Raw genomic sequence first — 27,088 nt, forward strand, 5'->3', positions numbered from 1 at the left:
AAATCAACCGATGATGGTCAATCTTATATTTAATTGTATGCATGATTATTGAGAGACCTATTACTAGGTATAAATAGTAACCTATTTGAAAGGGTATATTAACACCTTATGGCTTTTATGAACTAAAAAAAATTTTGTTTTTTTTATCACTTTCCTATTTTTCTGGTATCTTTAATCACTCACTTTTAAGACTGATGGTCGCCCCCAATATCACTTGTGGCTTTTTGTTGGCTCGTCGTTGTTAGTGCCAAGACACAGACATTAGACATCTTGTCATACAAACGCTAGGGTTTCCTTTTTCCAAGATCTTCACCCCATGTGCCAATTTAAGGTTCCCTACGATTTCCCCACTTGCTTCTTTCCCACTAATCCTCTTTCTCTTTTGTTCTGCTCTCAATTCTTGGCTTGTACCTTTCTCTTTTGGCCCTACGAAAGTTTGAGACAACAAAGCTCAAAGCTTGTGGTCATAGGACCTTAGCATAAGTTTGTGCTCAAGGATGGTCACTGCACTGGGAGGGGGCGCGGGGAATGATGGAGAGGAGAAGAAAGGAAAGAGAGAAAACTCAAGTCGGGATGGTAGCCAAAGCAGAGACCCTTGGAGGATAGGACATAGAAAGTAGAATTAGAGGGAGAATGGCTACATACAGATAGCATCTCAAAGTCTTGCAGGACTGTAGAGCATGACAGGAATTTATTTTATTTAAGGGGAGAGAAAGGAAGTAGAAGAGAAGAAAGGTACTGCTACCAATAAGGAAAAGAGTAACAGATGTGGGATTTATACACAAAAACAAATTTTGATTTCCTGGTTTAGCTAAGAACTAACCCTGTTTATCTGTGTACATATATAACCTACACAAAACCAGGGTATGAAATAGTTAAACAATATAATCTGAGTTTATACAGGTAGGAGAGGTGTTTAATAATGCCCCGTAAGGTGTGAACCGATTCCATATTCCTATACAATGTGCACAGATATGTACGTTAAGACTTAGCTATAAATCAGGTAGGATTTATTAAATATGAAGGCACTGAGCTTTTGTTTAAAGAATCTAGAAGATATTGGGGTCCAAGCCCTCATTGGTGTTTGCAAGGCAAACGAGCTGTATTTCTGCCTTTTGCATACATAGCTCTTGGGTACATATCAATAAATCCACACTCCAAAGGAAATAAGACCCTACTAGGAGTCCTTTAAAAGAATGTTTATTACACTCTGTATAGTGGCTTCAACTCATTTGGTACAGACTAGATTAAAAGATGATAATAAAATTTAACTACTGCAGTTAGCATTCTGGGCAAGGGGAAATGATTTCACTGCCAAGATCTACCTTGCATCTCTCCAAGTGACTGCAAACCATCCTACCATTTCCCTAAGGATGTCTCATATTCAAGGTGAAACTGAGGGCCCATCTCTTTAATCTAGACTTTGGTTAGCACTTCATGTTTTTCAGAGGACCTTGGTGTGTAGTATCTCATGATTTGCAACTATACTAGAGGTAAAGATTCTCAGGGACCTTTGGTTACCTGAAACCAGAATGCTCCCTGGAACTTAGTGAGATCACCAGTGACTTAAGTTGAATGCAATGCTGACACAAAGATTGCTTTGATATTTTGGTTTCATTTTAGAGTATCTGTAATTTTGATTCCAATTTGAAATAGCTTAAGTTAGTTCATAGAATTTGTCAATTGAATTTGTTGTTTAGAAAATGAAATCTTAAAATGTTTGCTCCAACTTTAATTATAAGCCCATGGAAGACCTGGAGAGTTTGCTCCCCAACAGCTCTCTCCCCTCCCAGCAGAACCTTGATTTTGTCTGATGACAAAGTGCCCAGCTCATGCTTACTCTAAGCTGATCACAAATTCTGTTCTTTTTGGTAAATACTTGATTCCCAGACTCCCTTGCAGCTAGGAGTGGTCATGTGACCCAGCTCTGACCAATGAGACCTAATGGAAAGTCTGTGGGGGCTTCCGAGGCAAAGTTTTTGCCTTCTAGATAAAAGGGATAGCTTTTATGATAGGGATGTCAATCATCTACCTCTAGTATTCTTATTAAGTGTAGATGATAAAAATCTATATTGTCTGAGTCAGAGATCAATAAATCCAGCCCCTCACTTGTTTTTACAAACACATTTTTGTTGGAAAACAGCTGTACCCATTTGTTCACATATTGTCTGGGGCTACTTTTGCACTCCAACAACAGAGTTGAGTAGTTGCAACAGAGGCCATATGGATCCCAAAACTAAAATATTTATCATCTGGCCCTTTGAGAAAAAGTTCACCAGCCCTTGGTCTGAGCCACGGTTAGTTGAGTCTTCTGTTATTTAGTAACTTAATGCATTTCTCAAATTGACATGAAGGCTGCAGTGACTAGTAGAATAAAACAAAAAATAAACAAATTAAACAGTATTATAGGCCAAAAATGGAGTGTACAGTGTATTCTAGAACTCTGCTCTGGATGGGTTAGGATAATGTGCTTTGTTCACCCCAGCAGGCAAGAGAGCCTTTCAGCACAGGGTCTCATGCTCTGTCCTGAGAACTCACCTGTTTGGTGTAAATAACAAACCATTGCCAACGACTGTCTTCACTATACTGAAATCTGAGCTCTAAGTTCTGGTTGAGAGTTCGCTGAGGTCCATCCATATCCAGCAGAGTTCCCTACAGAGGAAGAGAGATTATTTAATATTCAGTAGAAAATTAGGTGGCTATTATGTGCCGGGCAAAATATCAAAACAAGTGATACTGTGGCTCTTCCCAAGAAGCCAACAGTCTAGGAGGGGCTATGAAAGTAAGTCACCACAGTTTGCTATGTTAAGTATTACAAGGGAAGCAAACACAGGTCTACGGAAGGAAGTAGGATGGGCATGTAATCCAGACTAGGAGTGTAAAGGTAGGCTTCCTGAAGGGGGCTGGTATCTGAGCAGCAGCAGTAGAAAATTTCCAAGTTTGTTGTGGGTTTTTTGGGGTGGGGGGGGTGGGGGTGGGGGCGGGGCGGGGTTCTGGGGGCACAAGTGGTTCCTAGTAGAAGAAATAACAAGTGCAAATGCACCGAGGCAGGGGGGACCTGGCACACTGGAAATGTGGCAAGAGATCAAGTGTGGCGCCAAAGCCCAGAATGCAAGACGTGTAGGGCTGCGAGAGAAGAGGCAGCCTGGGGCCAGATCCTGAAAGCTCTGTAGGAAGCAGCTTTGAGTTTTGCTATACAGCCTCTATCCTCCTTTCTCCTCGTAATGGAGTCTCATGCCCGTGGGAGAACCTCTCCTCTGCTGTGGCCATCTAGGTAGGACTGTCAGGGAACGTTGCCCTCCTGGAGGGGGGACACACATTACCCAAGTTCAGGGCAATTGGACAAATACTCTCTATGCCCCTTATTTGATTCCAGAGTGGAGCGATCCAAAGAGCAGGTCCTGATAAAGAATTCCGGTTTCCTAGAAACCTTGAGCTCCTTTGGTTCTTGACTTTCCTAAGCCTCTGCTTCAGCCTTTCCTTTAAATCGGTGGGTTTTCACGTATCCCTCCAATAAATTCTCTCTCTCTTTTTTTTTTTTTCCACTGGAGCCAGAAGTGTTGGTTTCTATTGCTGGCCACTAAAAAAAGCCCTAGCTGTTACAGGTTTTATAAGCTAAGTTAAGGAGTCTAAACTTCATCTTGAAGGCAGCAGGCATGCATGAACAGATTTTAAAAGCTGGATAATCACACAGATTTATATTTTAGAAATATTGATCTGAGAGCAGCAGGGTAAAATATGAACTGAAAAATAGCTGTTTTCAGACACCGAACAACAGATAATCCAGTTCTGTCAACCCAAGGAGAAGGAAAACACATGAGGTGAGCCCTATCGTTACCCAGCTCACTGCCTGGAGGAGTTTCCAGAATGCAGTGCAGGGAAGGAGACTCAAACCGAGCCCAGAGGTCTTGCTGAGTTGAGGAGAAGGAGATAAGAGTTTGAAGTTGAGTTTAGAATTTGTGGAGAAAAGGACCAAAGACAAGGACTGATACAGACAAAGAGCTTCCGAGAGCTCTTTTCAGATCTTTGGTTGAACAATGATCTGTGCCTGTGTGGAGAGGACCCTCGTACACAGCAGGTGGATATATAAAATGGAGCAGACTATTTGGAAAACAGCCTAGAAGTTGCTCACAAAGTTAAACATAAAAATACCACTATGGTACTGGCAATTCCACTCCTAATCATATACCCAAGAGAAATGAGAGCCTATGTCCACATAAAAACTTGTACACAAATGTTCATAGCAACATAACTCATAACAACCAAAAGATAGAAACAACCCAAATGTCCGTTAATGAATGAATGAATAAACAAAATTCGGTATAGCCATACAGCAAGATATTATTTGACCACGAAAAGGATAAAGTGTTGATACATGCTATGATAAGGTAATATGTGGAAATATTATGCTAAGTAAAGGAAGCCAGTCATAAAGATCATATATGATTCCATGGATAATGAAATATCCAGGGGTGCCTAGGTGCCTCAGTCGGCTAAGTGGCCAACTCTTCATTTTGACTCAAGTTACGATCTTGTGGTTTGTGAGATCAAGCCTCGCGTCAGGCTCTGTGCTGACAGCGTGGAGCCTGCTTGGGATTCTCTCTCTCCCTCTCTCTCTGCCCCTGCCCTACTCAGGTGCATGTGTGCGTATGTTCTTTCTCTCAAAATAAATAAATAAACTTAAAAATAATAATGAAATATTAAGAATGGGTCAATCTATCAGGACAAGCAGATTAGTCACTTCTTAGGGCTGGTAGAATGGGGACACAGATGTGAGCTAAGGGGCATGGGGGCTTCTTTTTGAGGTGATGAAAATACTCTAAAATTTATTATGGTGATGGATGTGAAACTCTGCGAACGTATGAAATTCCCCCGAATTGTACACTTCACACAAGTGAATTGCATGGTATGTAGGTTATATCTTGATAAAGCGGTTACAAAGGAACACAATGACTGTGTGGTACTGGTGGAGGGACAGACACATACATTATAGAATACAATAGAGAACCCTGAAATAAGTCCACACACATGTGCCCAACTGATATCCGACAAAGGTGCAAAAGCAGTTCAGTTAAAGGACAGCCTTTGCAGCAAAAGGCGTCAGAGCAAGTGCCCTTCCGCAGGCAGGAAAGGGAACGTGGTTCTGAGTTTCACACCCTCTATGAAAACTAACTCAGAGTGAGTCATGGGCTTAAATGTATGACCTATAACTATAAAACCTTTAGGAAAAAAACACTAAGAAAAAAATCTTCAGGATCTAGGGTTTGGCAAAGAGTTCCTAGACTTGACACTGAAAAGCACGGTCTATAAAAGGAAAAAACTGATGAATTAGACTTCATCAAATTAAAAACTTTTGCTCTGCAAAAGTCCCTGTTAAGAGGATGAAAAACTACAGAGTGAGAGAAAATATTTGCAGGCCACATATCCAACAAAAGACTAGTATCTACAATGTATGAAATACTCTTAAAATAGCAGTAAAAAAACCCCACAACTCAATTAGAAAATAGGCAAAAGATATGAAAAACAAATTTCACCAAAGAAGATATACAGATGGCGAATAAGCACATGAAAAGACGGTCAACATTATCAGCCATGAGGGAAATGCAAATGAAAATCACAATGAAATATCATTACACACTAAAATAAAACCAGTGACATCAAATGCTGATGAGGACGCAGAGAAACAAGATGGCTCGTATATCACTGGTGGGAATGTAAATTTGCACAGACACCTTGAAAACTGTTCAGTCTTAAAAAAAACTAAACATGCAACTCCAATATAACCTAGCAGTTGCACTCCTGAGTTTACGCCAGAGGAATGGAGATTTGTGCTCCAAAACATATATACGAACATTTACATGAGCTTTATTCATAACAGCTAAAAACTGGAAACAACCAGATACGTTTTATTGGGTGAATGGTTAAATAAATCTCGTCCATTCCATACCATGGAATACTGCTCAGCAATAAAAAGAAACAAACTACTGATATAAACAACAATCTGAATGGGTTACCAAAGAATTACGCCAAGTAAAGAAAAGCCAGTCCTAAAGGCTACATGCCATATGATTCCATTACAGAACATTTTTAAGGGAATCAATTCCTTGTTTTTGTTTATATTTTTACATCCTAAATATAGTCAATTCTTATTATTCACAGTAGTCGTGTTCTATGAAGCCACTGTACGTAGTGAAATACTGAACACTGAATCATTGTTCCAGGGGAAATACGGGGCCAGGTTCCTGCAAACGTGTGGCTACAACATTTTCATCTACTGATCAATACATAACTGTTTTATGAGTGTTTCTGTTTTTTAATAAAGAGCTTGATTGAGGTATACCTGATGTAAAAAAAAAAAAAAAACCACTGAACATGTTTAATATACACAATTTAATGAGTTTGGACATATGGGTACAGTCATGAAACCATCACCACAATCAAGGTAATGAATATATCCGTCACCTCCAAAGTTTTACCTAACACTCCCGAAATCACACAATTATAGAAATGGCAAACAGATCAGTGGTTTGTTGGGGCTAAGGAGAGGTGTGGTGAGAGAAAGTGGGTAGAGCTATAAAAGGCCGGTGTGAAGGGTTCTTGTGATGATGAAAATGTTCCAACTCTTGACTGTATCAATGCCAATATTGTGGTGTTGATACTGTACTGTAGTTTTGCAAGACGTAACAACTGGAGAAAAGTGGGGGGAAACTACACAGGATCTCTGTACCATTTCTCACAACTGCATGCAAACCTACAATTACGTCAAAATTAAAAGTTTAAATGAAAAGATTCAACTGTTTAAAAGCAAAAATAATTATGGGGCGCCTGAGTGGCTCAATCAATTAAGCGTCCGACTTCAGCTCGGGTCATGATCTCACGGTTCGTGGGTTCGAGCCCCGTGTCGGGCTCTGTGCTGACATCTCAGAGCCTGGAGCCTGCTTCAGATTCTGTGTCTCCCTCTCTCTCTGCCCCTCCCCTGCTCAAGTTCTGTCTCTCTCCCTCTCTCAAAAATAAACATTAAAAAAGTTTGAAAAATAAAAGCAAAAATAATTATAATGTAGCATGAGGTTATATATACATGTCAAAATAAAGTATGACAATATTACAAAAGGGGAAATAGAAGTAGACTATTGTAAGGTTTTTATACTTTGTGAAGTGGTATAATGATTAAAAGTAGAATGTAATAAGTTAAAAAAGTACTTTATAAACTCTAAAGTAACCATAAATAAATGAAAGGACATAGCTTAAAAATGGTATATATAAACGGAATCATAAAATACTTAGTTTCTTCAAAAGGTAGGAAAAGAGGGAAAAAACGGATAAAACTCAAAGCAATAGATAAACCCACAATTGCGCTTGAAGGTGTTAACCTTCTTCTTCTCTCAATAACTGACGGAACAAGTAGAAAATATATAAAGATGCAGGCGATTTAAACACTATCAACTGGTTGATCTAATTGACACTTCTAGAATATTCCACCCAATAGTGGCAGAATACACATACACACACTTTTCAACAGCACATGGAACGTTTACCAAGACAGACCAGATTCGGAGCCACAACACAAGTTCCCATCAATGTAAAAGACTGAAATCATATGCTGATAATGTCAAGATTGCTGGTTTGACATTTAGCAGGTGGTGGCTGAAGTCCTGTTTACCAAGATGGGGAACATAGGAGGAAGGTCTCTAGGATGGGCATGAGAGGGAAAGGGCGAGTCTGGTTTGGGGAAAGGCTGAGTTTGAGATGCCTGTGAGACAGCTGGTGAAGATGTCCAGAAGGCGTTAGGAAATAATGGACGTTTCGACAGAGAGAAATAATGGACGTTTCGACAGAGACGTGGATAACTGCTTTCAGGGAAGACCTAGAGGAAAGATGGAAATGGAACCCCAGGAGAAGCCAGCACTTCAGAAGTGCTCAGAGGAAGAAGCAGACCCAAAACTGGGGGGGGGGGGGGGGGGGGGGGGGCGGGAGGAGAGGGAATTTTGAGAAGGAAGAAATGGTTGACAGAGTCAAATGCCACAGAGAGGTCTAGTATCGTGCCAGCTAAAAACTCCCCGTGGATTCCATGGATTTAGCAACTGGGGGTCACAGTTGCTCTAATAGTGTTTCACCTCTACTAGTTAATCTGGCTTCCCGCGTAAAGGGGATAATCCCACTCAGCTCACTGAGTTATTGCGAGAATTGAATTGAATACCAGATGTGGCAGCATCCGGGAGAGCACCCGGGACAAAGCAGGCACTCAATAAATCTGATCACAGGGTTTCTTCTGGGAGGAGACGGCAATGGCAGGATGATGCCAGGGATCCTTGAGAAGAGCTCTACTGGTCGGCGTCCAGTTTCCGAGGGTAAAGATCTCATCAGTACTGAGGATGTAGTGAGTACTCAATAAGCAGTAGTCATTGTTTCTATAGGCTGTATCACAAGAGCCACCCTTCCGGCAGTAGAGAAGCCTGCTGCTGCAAAGTGGAGAGACGGGCGTCTCTACTGCTATGGTTGGGACCCTCGTACCAGCCCGTTGACAGGTTTTACCTTAGGTGATGCTTAATATGGCTTAGATGCCAGCCCACTCAAGAGAGTGATACAAATGGCAGGCCTATGTCCCTAGTCCCAACTTTGTCACCCCCAAACACTAGGATCTTGAAACCACGGGTTGAGACTTTAAATCCTGGGGAAGGCAGAGCGCCAAGATACTTACGAGGAAAGTGACCTTCCAGCACTTCACTCTGCTCATCTGGAAGATGGTTTCCTGGGTCTGGTTATCAGGCAGGGTTATGCAGCAGCTGATCTCATCATTGCCGACGGAAAGGACGGCCCCACAGCCTGGTTCCGGGTAGTCACAGGTACAGGGATCCAGCTGCAAGTATCCATAGTGCCGTACCTCTTGGGACAGCTCCAAAAACTGCACGGGGTGGGCGGGGGCAGGTCGGAAGAAGCAAAAGACGACTTGAAAAAGGTAACAGCCTCATGCCGGAAGCTACTGCCATTCTAGGAGCACACATGGGACGGAGTCACCGTGAAAGCGCCTTTTTTTCTGGATGATACAAATGAAGACGGTGTCCCTTGTGCTCCCTGACATAATAAGGCCTGGGGAAGTTCACGGTGTGTCCCGCCAGGGCTGGGACCATTTCTGCCTCATTCACCATTGTGTCTCTTCTCCTGTTGCAGTGCTTGGTACATAGTGGGAGTGAAAATATTCAGGGAGTGAACGATGAATGGAGACGAATAGAGTGAACCAAATGAAGTAGATATGATTCTATCTCAGCAGGTTACAACAGCAAAATACACAAAAAGTGTATATTTAAAATGCTGTTGGGGCACCTGGCTGGCTCAGTGCATACAGCATGTGATTCCTGATCTCAGGGTCTTGAGTTCAAGCCCCATGTTGGGTGTGGAGCCTCCTTAAAATTTTTTTTTGTTTTTAACTAAGCTGAGGTCTATGTAGGAAGAACGTAGTTTTTACAGTCTGCTCCATATGATGAATATATGAATTGTCAGAGGAAGAGATTTTGCGAATGGCAATGAAATGAGAGAGTGAGTCTGCTTTCTAAGTAGGGTTACAGACAGCCCCAAAGTGTCAAGGGAACACCTTTATGTGACTTTTAAGGTTTAGCTTTCCCTCTGCTTCTGACTTGGCTTAAGGACAGAGGATAGTTGCAGTTCACAAGTGTGGTCCAGGCACCCTGTCCTGACAACATCTATTCCTAGGACTTTTCATTTTTGTAACAAAGTGTTATTATTAACCACTGCTTTTAACTAAGCTGATATTAGCTTGAGGACCTCTCTCGATCTTGTTCTTCCAGCTTTCACCAGGGTCCTGCCTGATGTTGTGCGAGACGCGCGCTCAGAAAAAGCAGTTCTCACTTTAACACGCGGTCAAAGAAGAAAGAAGATCACTCAGTGACAACCTGGCACTTTCCAGATCCTTTTTTGAAGGGGGGCCAAGTCCCTTCAAGGACCACATGAAGCACTCTCTGATTAAGGTGAAATGTGCTGAGACATGAGCGGTGAGGGATAGCTGACTGTTCATATGAGGTAGGAGACATACTTGAGGTTCCTGTCCCTTCCAGCCACACGTCCTCATACCAGCTCATTGTGCTGCATTTATTTGACTTAGAAGCTGCATGAAGTTGCCAGGCCTCCTCCCCTTGGGTCAGTGGGAAACATCAGAAATGACAGGTCCTGAGTAGATACATTGTGTGTGTGTGTTGGGGGGGGGGGGGGGCGGAGTTATCTTGTCACTGAGCAGAAAGAGCAGTTTCAAGCTCTTGCTACAATAGTTTCTTCTTTATTATATGATACAAGCCCTTATTGCTTGGTAACACCTTTAAAAACTTTTTTTTATAATCAACTCCTGGCTGCGATCTTCTAAAAGAGCGAAAGTATCTAAAAGTTAAGCTCCACAGGGCGCCTGGGTGGCTCAGTTGGTCAAGCATCCGATTTCGGCTCAGGTCATGATCTCCTGGTTACTGAGTCTGAGCCTCGTGTCAGGCTGTATGCTGACAGCGTGGAGCCTGCTTAGGATTCTCTCTCTCTCCCTCTCTCTCCTTCTCTCCCTCCCTCCCTCTTTCAAAATAAATAAACATTCAAAAAAATAATAACAGTTAAGCTCCATTTCTGTAGAAAGTCAGTGATGAATGAGTAAGCCATTCAAATGCTTGGTGGGATCTGTCATTCGAGAAGCAGGCAATGTTACTGACTTTTTGAAAACTAAGAGAAATCTGCAAGGATTAGTTTTTTTAAAAATAAAATTAGTTTCTTTAAGAAGCTTACACCTGAAAAACATAATTTAACATACGTAACTGCAGAAGGTATGCCCACATATTTTCATTTAGATCGAGGGTCGGCAAACTTTTCTGTAAACAGCCATGTAGTAAACATTTTCAGTTTTGTGGGTATACAGTCTCCATTGTAACTACTTGCCTCTACAATTCTGGCACAAAGGACAGGTTTAGACAGTACAAAAATGAATGAGCATGGCTGTGTGCCAATAAAACTTCATTTACAAAAACAGTGGTCCATGGGCTGTAGTTAGCCTATGATTTAGATCAACGAATTCCTCCTTTAAATTAATTTCACTCATTTGCAACTCCAGGTTTTCTTGCACATGTACATAAAGTAAAGCAATAGTTGTTACCATGATGGCTCTATTAGCAGGAGAAGAACATCACAAACACTTAAATAATGCCAGTTTGATGTCAGTATCCTTAGATGCTTCAAGAAAGTATCGGTTAAATTCATTTGAATCATGGTTCAGATTTTTTCATCTAATTCATACACTCAAAGTAAACTTTTTATTTTTTCATTAAAAAAATTGTTAATGTTTTTATTTATTTTTGAGAGAGAGAGACAGAGCACAAGCGGGGGGGGGGGGGGGGAGGCAGGGAGAGAGGGAGACACAGAACCGAAAGCAGGCTCCAGGCTCTGAGCTGTCAGAACAGAGCCTGATGTAGGGCTCACACCCATGAATTGTGAGATCACGGCCTGAGCCAAAGTCAGATGCTCAACCTACTGAGCCACCCAGGTGCCCCGCTCAAAGTGAAGTTTTTTCAAGATGACTATGACAGATAATATAGTAAAATCAGGTAAAACACTCATCAGAGAGACGTAAAATGCGTTTTGTGTCAAAAATACGAATACAGATTTTGGTAGAGTATAGCACATGGTAAGCACGATATTCCTACTAAATCATTAAATCAAAAAGTTGATGGAACAGGAATGAATCTCAGTTAGAATCTCTAACTGTATCCAAAGTAGCTGATATATCCAATTATATCCAAATAATCTATCCTTCAAAATAAACACTGTAATTGTCAAAATTTACAAATACACAGAGAAATTGAACTCCAAACTTTTTGTGACAAAGCTGAGGTGGAATACCAAGGAAGGAAAATATTATATCGTGGAAGTATATGCTTTTCCCTTTTTTTTTTTTTCTTCTTTTCCTGCCTGTCAGTAAAATTCTCAAAATATCTGAGCTTTTGAAGAATTACTTTCTATAGCAATGTGGGTATAGATGAGGCCTCTAAATTTTAGTTGGACTTGGTTTGCACTCAGTGAGTGAATGTTGGCAAAGCCTAGAGAATAAAGAAGACAACACAATGAAGCAGGGTCCATTTCTTCTGTTAAAATATGCCGTTTGTCAGACTCGTCTCCCTGCTTGGGGACGGGGGGGAGTGTGAGTTGGTACCATCTTTAAGGAAGCTTTAGAAACAGACTGTTAGAAATATATTCTAAGAAATAATGGAGCATGCACTCAAAGACAGAGGATGCCGGCCGCAGTGCTCAGGGACCTTCAGCCAGGAACTGTACCAGGTGTTGGGAACACACAGGGTCTGTTTAAATTAGACACAGTCCTGGGCCTCATGGCGCTCACTGCCAAAGTGATTTATAGCAGCAAACACTGGAAATAACCTGATTTCCAATAATAAGAAATTGGTTAGCTAAATGACAACTATAAAACTCAATACTCTGTGGTCATTAAAAAGAATGCTGAGGGTCTACATTAACTTGGCAAAGGGTTCACCACAATATATCGTCTGTGCTTTTCAGAATCTTTAAAGAATAGAATGAGAAAAATTAATGATGGTGTTCTCGTTTTTTAAAAGACCCCCATGTTTAGTGGTTGATGGGTTTACAAATTAAGAAACAGCTCAATTCCAATATGTTTCTTTAACTCCCCTCCAAGGGATTTCTCTTGGTGCGATATTTGATCACCTTTGTTTGGTTGTCTTCTTTCTGGAGAGCCTCTAATTTCTGCCTCTGCGCCTGTGTGGGTTTGGCCCATTCTTGTTCAATGTCCTGTAGTGCCTTAAAGCGACAGAAGTTGTAAGATTAGCAACCTTAGCAGAAGTGAGCTAATCTGACAAAAACACACTCATGTATGAAAGGCTATAAAAACAGAGCCAAGTGGACATTTATAAGGATTTAGCATGTTATAGAGCTGACTGTTAAATTAGTGGGTGGAGGAAGAGACTGTTCAATGGTTTTGGGGACAGCTGGCCACACTTGGGAGAGAAAATAAAGTTAGCCTCTTTCCCCACACCACCCAATCAAACAAATCCAGATAAAGATTTAAATGTTTAAAAAAAAAAATTCAGGAAAAGAAATCTGATGCTGAGGTAAGGATTATATTTTTAAGATACAGAATCAAAGTGTCATAACAAAGGAAAATATAATTACATGAAAATATAAAACTTCTATGCATAGAAACCATCAAGAACAAAACTAGGAAGCAAATGGCAAACCAGAGAATATGACCGCATCATATGTGGAAAAGAGTTGATATTTATATAAGGCAATAGGAAAAATGTAAATATCCCCCAACAAGAAAATGGACAAAGAATATGAATCGGCAATTGACAAAAAGGAATTCCAAATTCCAAATCTATATTCAACCTCACTAGTAATCGGTAATTTTTTAATTTTATTTATTTATTTATTTTTGCCTCTCAACTTGGCAAAGACTAAAAATATATATATAATATTCAGGGCTGGCAAAGATTTGGGGAAACCGGAAATTCCATGTAGAGCCGATGGGATTTAAATTGGTACCATTAGCCTGTGTCGCTTTTATTTATCAGGCTTTCAGAAAGTTTTCCATTGGTCTTCAGTTAGCCTGTTAACCTCTCAAGAGAAAACCTTGAGTCCTTCCCCTCAGTGTATCTTGTCCAAGGTCTTACATACAGCAAACATTTAATAATTCTTTGCCAATAGTCAGGCACTCATTTATACCTTGGTCTGAATGTAAGTCTCTGTGCTCCACTGGTTATGCCTGATCTCCATCAGGAGAATGAAAAGATGAGTAAAGTTTTGATTTTGCTGTTTAGGTTGGGGGACAAGGAAATGGGTTTAGAGAAGAGAAAGAAAAATAACAAATATTTGTTGAGAACCTGTTTTAGATAGGTTCTCTCAGCTTTGCAAATTGTCTGTGGGATAGGAACATTCCCCTCATCCTATAGATGGGTAAATTGAGGTCCAGAGAGGTTATGGCTTTCGAGACAACCCAGCAATAAGTGGCACGAGTTGGGTTAAAACCCTGATTTGGCGACTGTACCCTCCTCTCTATGCCCAAGCTACTGAATTCTGAGTGTGTAGGCGGCTATGCACACCAAGACTTACCCCTGGTCACCAACTATTCTCAAAACTGGACCTAGACATCTAGAACCTTTCCTTTCCTGAATTCTGCTTGATGTTAGAGCCCTGTAAGGACTCGGCAGTGTTATCACTCAGCAGTGATATCAAAGAGAAAGTATAGCTAAATAAAGAAGGTAAACAGCAATCATGACAGTAAGTACTAGCTGAAGATATGTCATTTGCCATTAGGGGACCTGGGACTCTCAGATACAGAGATTTAAACGTCCTGCATCAGCAGGAACAGAACTGCTTTTGTTTCACTACCTTTGAAAAGATTTGACCCTGATTATGGGCTCGCGAGTCATCGAATACATCACATACAGTATCTCACTCTAACCATGAGAGAATCCAATTCAGACAAATGGCTCTACTCAGTTCTATGGCTCCCCAAAGACTGGCTGCTGGAAAGTTATGTAGAACCTATTTTTAAAAATCAAGTGAAATCACCTAAGCCATGGGTTTCATGAGCTTCAATCACACATGCCCCAGCACCCCTGCAGAGGGTATAGCAGTGAGAAGTGGGGAGCAAGGCATGTACCGGGCTCTAGCTGGCTGAGGCATGGCACAGCTAGGCCAAGGCTGTGTGAGTAGACCGGGCCATGTGCAAGGGCACCAGGCTGTGACGGTCTGGGGAAGCTAACGGTCAGCCCATGTTCCCTTCACCAAGCCATGAGCCCCATTACGGGGTTAGCCTGCCTAGAGCAAGGGACACCTTGTTCTAATTTGCACAAAGTTACCACATAGGCCAGTGGTGCTGACATGCAGGCCCAGAATTGACCAAGCCTCGGTATTTTTTAGAAAACCCAGACATTTATACTTTTATATACCACCTTCCATTTTGTTAATACTACTCAAATTTAAAATAAAAGAAGGGAAACAGTGTGGGAGTCCAATTGACTCCTGGGACATCCATCCATGGGGCACAGTTGCTTCAGAACAATCAAAAGCGTTTCCCTTAATAATTATGATGGCACTGTTATTTATCAGAAGAACTCATAAGAACTTTCTGCATTAATTTTTTTAAAGGATGATTGCTTCTCACATATTCACATATCCTAAGCTCCCAGGACAGTCTCTGCCCTGGGCCATTTAGAGTCTAGTTAGGCAAATACATATGTAAATGATATTTACATGGCTGGGTGAGTAGCACCCTTAATGGAGGGTACAAACAAGTACCTCAGGAGCAGAGAGGGAGGAAGGGATTTTCTTTCGAGGGGAGCTGAGAAAAGTTTCCCCCAAAGAGGCAGCAGTTACGGTCCTGACTCCCCGGAGCTGACTTCTCGGTACCCCCACTTGGATTCAGTAATAACAATGGTGATGATAATGGCACAGATAATCATAACATCAACTATAATTTTTTGAAGACTTTGCAAGCGAAGAGCTGTGGTTTGAATAACAGTCTAGTAAAGCTGAGAGAAAACTTAGAAACCGTTCCTTCCGTCTCATCGCTTAACAGGGGGACATTGTAGTTCAAAGTTCGGAAGGGTGAAGCGGCGGGCCCGAGGTCACGCAGAGAGACAGCCAGTGACAGAGCAAGGGACAGAATGCATTTTCAAAACTGCTATTCGTGCGCTTTTCAGGAAGCCATCTTTTTTCCCAGCTATCAGCAGAGGAAACACCGTCCATTTCTCTCTGGTTTACAACTCCTCGTTGAAGACAGATACGATGCCTACGGTGATGCTGGAGGTTCCTTCTTCTCACCACCAGGCCAGAAAGACTATTTCCCACCAGAACAATATCAGAATTAGGCGATGCATCCTCCACCAAGGACGGGATATCAAACAGACCAGATGCAACCAATAATGCACTATAATAGCAAGGGTGTGACGGCGATGAGCCTCGGTAAACGAGTAAAATGGTAAAGTATGGTCCCATTCACACAACATGATTTTAATTACACTCAGCATGATTATACATGGGTCCAAGTATGACGAGAAATGAACTCAAAACTAGCCATGAAACTACAATGGTGACCATTGCACATCCAATATGTGATGTTTTGATTTGCCTCCTTAGAATTTCGGAGAGCTTTGAGAAGATGATTTATTAGATTGCCTTGGCCTGTTAAAAAGTCACATAAGGAGAAATGGGCAGTTAGGCTGTGACTCCTTATCTGACATGCTGGCTGCTGGGCTCCCTGTGACTGCTCGGTCACCCACCCAGGTGCTTTGCCCTGTGCTGAAAAAGCCAAGGTCCCTGCATGGGGCTGGTGGTCTAGTGGGGGAGATATAGACACAAGTGATGCTCTAGTTTGTCCAATTGAAGACCTCATTGATTCTGATATCATGATTTTGTGAGACACTAAGGAAAAACACTGCCAGTTAAGTTATGACACAGGGCCTTGTGATAGTTGTGCACGGTGCATGAACCGGCCATGCTGATCTTCCCCGGCTGGTCATTGCTTTTATTTCTTCTGAGGCATTTGGTGATTCCTCTGGCCTTTAGCTGTTCTTCTTGGCCTGTGCCAGGCAGTCCTTTTGCATAGAGCTTAGTGAAAAACTGAGCAGTTCCCTCTCCCTGGGCACGTAAAGCCCCTGGTGGTTGCTTTATAAGAAAATTTGGAAGTGTGGTCATTTCTGGCTTTATGAATATAAAGGGGAAAACTGCCACTCTGTCTTTGCCTCTCTGTGTAAGTGATAACTCCCATTCCATGAAGAATCATAGTGTATGTAGTGGCAGGGGGCTGGTGAGGCAGGAGAACTGAGGTGGGGGGTAAAGGAGAGGTATCACAGAGGCAGCATCTGTGACCGCCCCACCACGTAGCAGAACCTTCACCACTGAATCAGGGAAGGGAAAGGAGGCCAGGGGTGCCTGGGTGGCTCAGTCAGTTAAGTGTCCGACTTTGGCTCAGGCCATGATCTTGAGGTTCATGGGTTCGAGCCCCACGTCGGACTCTGTGCTGACAGCTCACAGAGCCTGGAGCCTGCTTCGGATTCTGTGTCTCCCTCTGTCTGCCCCTCCCCGGCTCATACTCTGTTTCTCTCTCAAAAATAAATAAACCTTAAAAAAAAAAAAAAAAAAAAAAAGGAGGCCAAACTCTCAAACTCTCAATGTACTTTCTGGGGGTTAGGGGGTAGGGGTAGGCAGGACCACCAACATAATCTGCAGGGCCTAATGCAAAATGAAAATGTGAGGTCTCTTGTTCCAAAATTAAGGATCAAGATGGCAACAGCAAAATATTAAACAATTGTGGGGTTCTTCTGAGCAGGCTATGTGCCCATGAAGCAGGCCCTGGAGGCAAGTATGCTACTCGTTGGCTCAGGTAAAAAGAAGATTATGCTAAAATGAGATGGGAACACATGTGGCTTTAGATTATCAGGGACAACCTTTCTAGACTCATGTAAATTGGCCTAGAAAACTCAGAGAGGTGGTTAAAATGGAGGTAGAATTTTTTTTCTTTCTAAATTCTATTTCTTAAAAAAAATTTTTTTACTGTAGTAAAATATATATAACATTTGTCATTTTCACCACTTTTTTATTTAAAAAATTTTTTAAATGCTTATTTATTTTTTGAGAGAGAGAGAGAGAGAGAGAGAGAGAGACAGTGTGAGTGGGGGAGGGGCAGAGAGCGGGAGGGAGACACAGAATCCAAAGCAGGCTCCAGGCTCCGAGCTGTCAGCACAGAGCCCGACATGGGGCTCGAACCCACGAACCGTGAGATCATGACCTGAGCCAAAGTCAGACGCTTAACTGAGCCACCCAGGCGCCCCTCATTTTAACCATTTTTAAGTGTACAATTCAGTGGCACTAAAAACACTCATAAAGTTGTGTAACCATGAACACTCTCATACCTACCTTTTTAGCATCCCTAGCAAAAATTCTGTACCCATTAAACAGTAACTCCCTGCCGCCGAGCCCCTAATAACTTCTATTGTACTTTCTGTCTCTGTGAATTTGCCTATTCTAGTTATGGAGGTAGAATTCTTAACTATTACAATTTTTTTAAATGGTTTCCATCCCAAATGGTCGATAACACATGGTGTTTTGAGAGTCCTTGGTCACCCTTACCTGCATATGGATCAAATCTACGGCTGCTGTGCAGTCCATCAGCATGGAGTCGAGGGATGGGTCCATGTACCTGCATAATTCAGGAGCATTAAGTTCATTCATATGACACAGCCGATGGGCACACCTGGGAGCACATGCTCTCTGAGGTGGTGGCCCCCTATGCTTTAAACGAGCCCCCACTGGGGCACCTGGGTGGCTCGGTTGGGTGAGCATCTGACTTCAGCTCAGGTCATGATCTCACGGTTCATGAGTTTGAGCCCCGCGTTGGGCTCTCTGCTGTCAGCACTGAGCCTGCCTTGGGATCCTCTGTCTTCCTCTCTCTCTCTGCCCCTCCCCCCTCCTCTCTCAAAAATAAATAAACATTGGGGCGCCTGGGTGGCTCAGTCGGTTAAGCGTCCGACTTCAGCTCAGGTCACGATCTCACGGTCCGTGAGTTCGAGCCCCGCGTCGGGCTCTGTGCTGACTGCTCAGAGCCTGGAGCCTGTTTCCGATTCTGTGTCTCCCTCTCTCTCTGACCCTCCCCCGTTCATGCTCTGTCTCTCTCTGTCTCAAAAATAAATAAACGTTAAAAAAAAGTTTGAAAAAAAATAATAAACATTAAAAAAATATTTAAACGAGCCCCCCTTTCTAACAGCCCTCTACTCACCTAGCTTTTTCTGTCTCCTACTTTCTTTACACTGTAAGCTCTTGTCTGGTGGGCTCTGAGAGTAAGGTGGCAAACAATAAAGCTGTGGGAGAATGGCCCACGGCCCTGTTCACACTCGCCCCACTGTCGGGCCCCAAGTGCGGATGCCCTTTCCCCACCCCATAGTACCTGGTGTCGCCGTTGCCCCAAACCCACACCTGCATCACCACCCTGTACCCAGGGTGCTCTCATCTGTCGCCCAAACTGCTCCCTTTGTCAGGCCCTCTGCGTCAGCCCCGTCCCCTCAATCCCAGGCTCTGCGTTCTAACCTGAGGGCTCTTTCCTGAGTAGCCTGTGGACTGTCGTGGTCCCAGGAGTTAGATCATTCATCTTGCTCCCTTCCACGGCGCGGCCCGTCAGGGGACACCTAGCTTTCATTTCCAGCTCCGTCTCTTACCCACCTTCCTCCGTCGCACTCGACATCCAACCATGTTTTCTCTCCTCTCCTCTGCCTGGAAGACCAGTGCCCTTACCAGCTTCCGTCCCTGCCTCATCTGCCTCTCCTGGGCTCCTCGTGTCCCCCCTCCAGTCCCCACTCCCCACGGTTTCCACTTCATCCTCTATGCTTCCTTAGCACTCCGAAGTCATCCTGACCACTGCTCTCATCAAGTTGATCTTAGCGCCAGGTACATAGGGGCTGTGTCCTATTTGGAGTTGCCACTCTGCAAAGTGACTTGCAAACAGCAGGGCTCCGTGTCTGTCTAATGGGCCTAGAATCGTCAGGCTAAACTGAAATCATAGTTCCTGTACGAGCACAGGAGCTGCTAAGAATTGATAGAAACGGTCCGGAAAGGGTGCACCACAGCTGGTCTAAACCAACCTGAGGGCAGAGGTAAGCCGAATCACTGCACTTACGAGAGTGTGGTTAAGAGACCAATGGGATTGGCATGGACTAGGAAAGGAGGAAAATGGTACTTGAAGGTCACCTTCCTCCTGGGGGGTGGGGAGAAGCATGCGCAGTTATGTCCGATGTAGCTCATTTGCCCACGCGGCGTAGGCACCCTGTTCTCCGTGACTGACAATAGCAACTGTTGCATCCGAGCTAGAGAGCCCCCGGACCCAGCCCACACTTGGGGCTCTGAGAGGCCAGGGCAGCCTCCCTCTGGTCTGGAAGGAACCGTACCATAATTGGAGAGGTGCACCAGAGAATTCACAGACAGAAAAATCCCTAAAACTCTGGCTAATGTTTGCTGGAATGCCTCACCTGCTGGGAATCCCACAGCTCCCGGCAGCCAGGCTGGCCTCCCTGCTCCCACTCAGACTTTTCCTGGACAGATGACCAGGTCCCTTCAGGATCCTACTCCAGGCTCTTCCCCTCGGGTGACCTGACCCTCAGCTCTAACAGCTGGAGTGAGGGCCTCCTTCCTTCCCAGTTCCCATTAGCAAAGGCCATCTGCCTGGATCCGAGATGCTGGTGTGTGAGTGACATTTTATCTTACGCTGATGATCTACTATCTACCTATTTTTTTTTTAAGTTGTATTTATTTATTTTGAGAGAGCGAGAGAAAGCGTGAGCACAGGAGGGGCAGAGAGAGAGGGAGGGAGAGAATCCCAAGCAGGCTCTGTACTGTCCGTGCAGAGTCCAACATCGGGCTTGATCTCAAGAACCACCAGATCATGACCTGAGCTGAAACCAAGAGTCAGAAGTTTAACCGACTGAGCCCCCCAGGTGCCCATAGAATATACCTATTTAATGAAGACCTGGGCAAAACCCAATTACCAATTAAGGCTTCAAGGTAAGGGACAGAGTCCTCAGGTCTCCTTTGATCTCAAGTTCTCTGGAGAGTCCATGAGCAAAGCAGTCTAAGCCTCAGGGATTCCTGCTGTTATTGTTATTATAATTATTATTATCTTCAATATAACAGTAAGAAACAAGACCAAAATTTGTTGAGCATGTGGGATGACTTTATTTAACCCTCACACTAATCATATGAGCTAGACTCCTGTTATTATTCCCATTTTACTGAGGCTTAGTGAGCTTGAGTAACTTGGCTAAGGTTATTCAGCTACCCAGTGAGTTGGTTGGGATTTAGACTCACATACTCTGACCCTAGGAACGACCATGCTCAGCCACTTGTTACACTAATCAGCTTCTAGAAGAACAGCTGATCTAGAAACACCTAGATGGAACTGCTAAGGGTTTTTCCTTTTCGCCTTTTTACGGTTCCATCCCACAGATTTTGACAGTTTCTCAGAATACTTTTGAATAGCAGTAGATGAACTTCTAGCCCTGCCAGGAATGTCCTTCCAAAATTCAAAACCACAGACTGGCGCTGTAAACAAGGCATCATGAGGTCAAGATAACTACTATTCCTAGATTACAAAATGCCTTTCTTTAATACTCTCTGTGCTCAGATTACAGAATAGCTGGGCTGGGAGAGAGTGAACCAAAGAAGCAACCCAATACAGCCATGGTAATGAACACTGGAGACTACAGATTATAGGATATATGTGGGGTGGGGTGGGGTGAGAGAAGTGTCCTGCTTCTTGTTATTTTCTGTTCGTTCGCTTTCCATAGGGCTTCTTGTTTCTGGGGGAAAGGATAGTATTTTCTGCAAGGTGTTCAGTCAGTCTACGAACATGGCTGGCCCTGGTTTATACGCATTTGTTACTGGAATCCTTTAAGAATGTAAGCCAAATACTTAAGAGTTCAAATTCACTGCAAGTTGTTGGAGTCCACCCTTTGCCCTTAGGGAACACCACAGTGCAACAGATGAATTGCACCTATTTGTAATCATCAATAAATTCCTTCAATTAGTACAGTTGATAATCCATTCCAAAGCAAGCCCGTGACCTGCCATTTCTCATAATTCCTGCTTTGATTCCCACCCCAACAGCACTTGCTTTTCAAGACTTACCTTCAGGGCCACCATCCTCATGACAATATCCCTCAAGTACTTACTGGAGACCAGTGGGAGTTATCTTCAACATCGCATTCTTTAGGACAAATATTCTGGTTCATTCCCCACTCTCCCTTCTTTATTGCTTTCCTCTCAACCTTCCGCAAGCTCCTGGTCCCTCTCTAGCTGTTAGGTGGTGAGCTGATACGGTGAGACCAACAAAATCTCAACGGGAACCGAAAACATCCTCAAATACCTACCATCACCACAAATGCTTACCACTTCCGGAGTCCAACCTTGCAGTTTTCCATTCCAGCACTTCTGAGACTCACATAAGGGAGTTCAAAGTCCGCCAGTTTTTTCATGACTAGAGAAAGGGGAAAGGGAGTCTTCCTGGTTGAAACGGCACAAACAGTTTACATACAGAGGCTTCGAAATGAGAAAATAAAGCGTTGCCATTGGAAAGAATAAAATCACCCTGATCACATTCTCTCGCATTTGTATGTAATTTTTAACTTTCTGAAATTCATCCAAATGATAAATAGCATTTCACCCTCATAAAACAGCAGCACCGTTGGTAAGGGGTACTTTCCACTGCAATACAGATGAAGAAACCGAGTTCCAGAGAGGTCTAGTGCCTTCGCCAGCACACCACAGATCTTAGTGGTGAAGCCAACACACAAACCCCTTAACTTCCCACTCAAAACCACTTCCCTGCAGCTTCTTGAGAACATGTGTAAATGGCATTCAGATAATTGATACCATTTCACAACTAAATAGCTTGTAATATCTAGAAATGCACTGTAGAGGAAAGCAAAAGCCATGTGGACCACACTGTCGTCTTTCACTAACTCCTTACGTTTTTTAAGAATCTGAGAACTTATTTATGGCATCCACATTTTATAGCAAACATTCCTTAACGAGGAGAAACGATAGCGTGATGGGATGTCCTGACATCCAAAGTCCAGCACTCCAGAGGGAGGCCGGGGCATGGCTGGTGGCCAGCAGCCAGGCCATAAGGGTAAAGGTGAGACAGACATTAGGACTGGGACCAGGGCAGGCACAAGACCAAGTGCAGTTACTGGTAAGGGCCTGACATCTTGCTGTGGTCCATGCTAGCTTTCTGGAGTGGCTCATCCCCAGCTCACCCTGAACACAGACACAACCACCCATCCCCCAACTTTTGATCCAGGGACTACCGAGAACAGTAGTAGGGACCACGCATCGCCCCTACTCGGCGGTATCTCCTGCATCCCCTGGGCTGAGCACGTGCCCACACCTGCCCAACCCCATCTCCCGGCTGCCCTGCATTCCTTCTTTCCTTACCAGAGAGCTTGCCCTCTTTGCGAAACCGAATGAGAAAGAGGCCAAAGTAGCCCAAGAGCTCCTGACACAGTCCAATTTTGTGTGACACCACCTTGAGAAATAAACAAAGACAAGAAAAGGGGGGGGGGGAGTTGGGAGAGTGTCTGCCATGCTTACCATGATATGCAGAATTTGAAATTGCCTGTAGGGGTGCCTGGGTGGCTCAGTCGGTTGGGCGTCCGACTTCGGCTCAGGTCATGATCTCGCGGTCCGTGAGTTCGAGCCCCGCATCGGGCTCTGGGCTGACAGCTCAGAGCCTGGAGCCTGTCTCAGATTCTGTGTCTCCCTCTCTCTCTGACCCTCCCCTGCTCATGCTCTGTCTCCCTCTGTCTCAAAAATAAATAAATGTTAAAAAAAAAAAAAAAAGAAATTGCCTGTAAACATCAATAGAAAGTGCTTTAATGGGCTGCAGATATTAAAAGGAATCTTCTCCAGGGGTGCCTGGGTGGCTCAGTCGGTTAAGCGGCTGACTCTTGGTTTCGGCTCAGATCAAGATCTCGTGGTTTTGCGGGTTCAAGACCCGCATCGGGCTCTGTGCTGGCAGCTCAGAACCTGCTTAGGATTCTGTCTCCCTCTCTCTCTCTGCCCCTCCCCCAAGTACGCTCGCTCTCGAAAATAAATAAATAAAAACTTTTAAAAAAAGGGAATCTTTTCTGAATCTAAAAATGATAACATTGATTTTAGAAAATTTAGAAATCAAAAAAATTAGAGTGAAGAAAATAAAAATCAGCTCCAACACTATGGACATGAACCTGGCCTCCGCTGAGGCTGGTTGTCCCACCTGGGACAGGGATGTATCTCCCAGATAGTTTGGTCGTTTTAATCCACCGGAGGGCACCAGCCATTCTCCACGAACATCTGTCCTTCTGTGATACCTGCCCCCTGGGGCCCTCACCCCAATTTACCTTCCTGCGGGCTGGATTCTCAGAGAAGGGACGTTTCCCGCCAACTGGCTGCCATAGAAAAGTGTACAAGCTACTGGCCACCTTTGCCCGCCCCCCGCCCCGGCCCCCTTCTGTCTGGCACCTCCTGTGACGGTCAAGTCTAATTTACACGCCATTTGCTCAGCGCAACCTCGGATCCCAGGCACAGGCTGCTCTCCTTTCCTATTCCTTCCTGACCTTTACATCAAACGGCTTTCATTTCAACACCCACGGTTTCATTTCTACCAGCGGGTCATGAGGCTGTAACGTCATAATGTTTTATATTCACTCACCTTTCCTTAGCAGGAATGTCCATGCTACCACAGATTCTCCCCTTCCTCACCCACCCCCGCCCCCCCACTTAAGCCTGGGCTGCAGCGTGACTTCTTTGCTTGCACACTCTGAATTCACTAGATCACCTCTGCAACACTCGGGGATTTCACCTCCACAGCCGGGGGTGTGAGCTGATGCTTTAACCATGGCTCCGGGTTCTCAAGGTGGCAGTCGTACAAACACCAGGCTCCAAGGGGGCACTTTTCTTGTCAGAGATCTGTAAAGTGCCTCATGAGGCAGTCTTACTAGGTGCATGATATGAGTGGGTGTGCTCGGCATAGCTTTGAAAATAAGGCAGGGCCCGGGAATGTTTTACGACATTCACTCAAGGCGCATCCCCGTTCGCCTGCTTCCTATCTCACCCTTCCCCATGCCCTTGCAGACACCCCACACCAAACACAGCGCCCCTGTGTGTGCAAGGGTGAGTGTGTGCTGGTAAGTAACAGATTGCAAGGACATCTTTTCCTAGAGGATGAGCCACGTCCCTTCAGACTGATTACTCTCTTCTCGGATCCGTTCGGGGAAAACAGCAAGCTTACATGCTAGGGCAGATAAAGGAGTAGGGAAAAGAATGGAGAAGGCTTTTTCATTTATAAGGACATAAACACACATACCTTCTTTCGAGAGGAGTAAGCATGGACAAAAAAGAGACACAATGATATTGTCTTCTTAGCAAACGTTAAGGGGATTTCAAAACATAAGCACCATCAGCAAAACCACGTTAGCACAAATGTGTAAAACCCCCAAAAGAGATTTTATCTTGTTGCTGGTCCTTAAGAAACCCAGCAGGATGGCAGGGAGGTGGAGGGTGGAGGAAAGTATGCTTGAGGAGATGTAAACAATGATTTTTTTTAAGGTTTTTTTGGGGGGCGGGGAAAGAGAGAACAAGTGGAGGAGGGGCGGTGGGGGGGGGGGTTGTCGGGCAGAGGTCCAAAGCAGGCTCTGGGCTGACAGCAGAGAGCCTGACACAGGGCTTGAACCCATGAACCATGAGATCATGACCAGAGCCGAAGTCGGACACTTCACCGAGTCACCCAGGCCCCCCCCCCAAAAAATGATTCTCAATTACAAAATTTAAATTATATTTTTATGCAAGCTGGAGAATCTCCCAGCCCCTGGAAAAGAAGTCACATGTCTGCCTGACCAACTGCTCACTTTGGTACCTGCTCACCTCCAGGTAAACTTATTTGATGCTAATGATGTCAGTGTCTGGGGTTTGAATGTCTCACAAGTTGGTGTGATTAGAACAGGGAAGGTATAATTGTCTGAGATCACGAACGTACGTTGTTAAACTTCTGCTCCTTGTTACGAGAGAAACTGAGCAAAAAAGATAGTATTGTGGAACCATAGACTTACTGCCCTCCTCCTTCGCTATGTCAGCCTCCCCCTGTGCAGGTCCTGGGAAGGCAATTTGCGGAACCATGTTTTTGTGTTTGGGGGGCTTTGGGGGATAAATCCCCTGAGGCATTAAGCAGCAAGGGCCTTTGATGCTTTTTTAGAGATATCACTCTGGAAGCCAGGGTAGAAGGTTGGCAAGACTAGAAGCAGGGACTAGTTTGGAGGCTGCTATCGAAATCTAGCTGAGAAATGAGGGCTCGAACTAGGATAAGGATGGAGAGGAGGAAATGGGGAGACAGGAATTATCAGGAGAAAGACTTGGGGCACAAGATTAGTAGGATTTGGGAGTCAGGGGGTGACGGAGGGGGACCCTAGGGTAACTTCTCAATGGATGGCCTCAGCAATGAGGTGGCTGCAGATCTCATTCAACGAGGCCAGCAATACAGGAGCCAAAAAAGGTTGTGTGCAGTGACTTTCATAGGAAGGAAGGTCAAAAATGATCACTCTTGGGCAGAGCAAAGACCCCAGAGAAGGGATGTTTCCTAGCCTGGGGACAAAACTGCTCTTTGGAGGCCAGGAGGGCATGGGCCTTCTTGAACCTCCAGGCAGGAAAGAGGAGCCGTGTTTCAGGGAGGAGGCTCCCCCACCCCATGGTCTCAGGTAAAGATGGGCTTGAGGGCTGGGAGCCCAACAGGATGGCTCGTTTCCTACCTAGAAGGTGTCAGGTACCATGTCCCCAGCGCAAGAACATTCTGTCCTTGGGAAGGCCCGTAGAAACTTTCTCACTTCCACCTGTTTATAAGTTTATATTTTCCCTCACATACTTCTCTAGAGGATTAGAACTAACACCCTCCAAAGAAAAAGGACCTGGGAGCAGTATGTGGGTGTGAGAAGCTGGTGTTCCCTTGAAACCCAGGGTAGGGAGGAAAGGCCCCAGGGACAGAGCTGGTATTAGCTACATCTAAAGACGGGGCAGACAGTCTCTGTGTCTTGTCTTCAGAGTCCTCACAGAACCAGCTTAAACTCAGGTCTGGCCCTCTGGATGCAGAATTAGACCTGCTGGAGTTTTGGTTTCCTGTGGGACAGGAGGGACAATTACTCCAGCCTTCGAGAAATCTGCTGTCACTCTGCCAGAACCTGTCACCAGCCTACCTGGATACAGCCTGTTTCAGACTCATCTGGACTCCACTTCCCTTCCCGCTCCCAACTATGAGGGCATCCCATAATAAAGCACTTGGCATATCTCCAGGGCACATCTTTGGCTGAGTCCCACAAAACTGACAGCCGTATTAGGAAGGGCCTAAAAGATGTCTGGGAAGTTGATGCCCACGGGGAGAGTAAAACCAAAGATGCCCGGGAGGATAAGTTGTAGCTCAGATTCCTTGGTCAGTCTCCCAGAAAATCCAGCGTCTCTACAGATACATCATCCAGAGTAAAATGATAGGCAGGAAGCTTCTGGA

The 27,088-nt window shown here is 44.3% G+C and overlaps 2 protein-coding genes across 11 annotated transcripts in view; one reads left to right on the forward strand and one right to left on the reverse strand.

Annotated features, from left to right (window-relative positions):
* The window catches only part of LOC122234841 (translation initiation factor IF-2-like), a 73,744-nt gene that overhangs the window by 20,482 nt on the left and 26,174 nt on the right, over positions 1-27,088 (forward strand). Inside the window, exons 2-4 of one of the 9 annotated variants that reach the window (XM_042972604.1) lie at positions 9,804-9,983; positions 25,387-25,467; positions 26,629-26,853. The exons of 1 other annotated variant lie outside the window; for it this stretch is intronic. The gene's annotated coding sequence lies outside the window, so the exon portion shown is untranslated. Of the gene's footprint in view, positions 1-9,803; positions 10,206-15,716; positions 16,611-21,666; positions 21,808-25,386; positions 25,468-26,628; positions 26,854-27,088 lie in introns of those variants that run through there. 7 more of the 9 variants (XM_042972601.1, XM_042972605.1, XM_042972603.1 and 4 more) reach the window with 7 other exon arrangements.
* SNX31 (sorting nexin 31) overlaps positions 1-27,088 on the reverse strand; it is a 68,685-nt gene that overhangs the window by 9,392 nt on the left and 32,205 nt on the right. For both annotated transcript variants that reach the window (XM_007073309.3, XM_042972597.1), the window contains 6 exons: positions 22,996-23,086; positions 21,949-22,036; positions 18,145-18,214; positions 12,718-12,810; positions 8,699-8,902; positions 2,539-2,652 (listed from right to left, as the gene is read on the reverse strand). In XM_007073309.3, coding sequence (XP_007073371.1) covers positions 2,539-2,652; positions 8,699-8,902; positions 12,718-12,810; positions 18,145-18,214; positions 21,949-22,036; positions 22,996-23,086 — 660 coding nt within the window. The remainder of the gene's footprint in view (positions 1-2,538; positions 2,653-8,698; positions 8,903-12,717; positions 12,811-18,144; positions 18,215-21,948; positions 22,037-22,995; positions 23,087-27,088) is intronic.

The sequence above is a fragment of the Panthera tigris genome, chromosome F2 (genome assembly GCF_018350195.1).
Source record: "Panthera tigris isolate Pti1 chromosome F2, P.tigris_Pti1_mat1.1, whole genome shotgun sequence".
Taxonomy (NCBI): domain Eukaryota; kingdom Metazoa; phylum Chordata; class Mammalia; order Carnivora; family Felidae; genus Panthera; species Panthera tigris.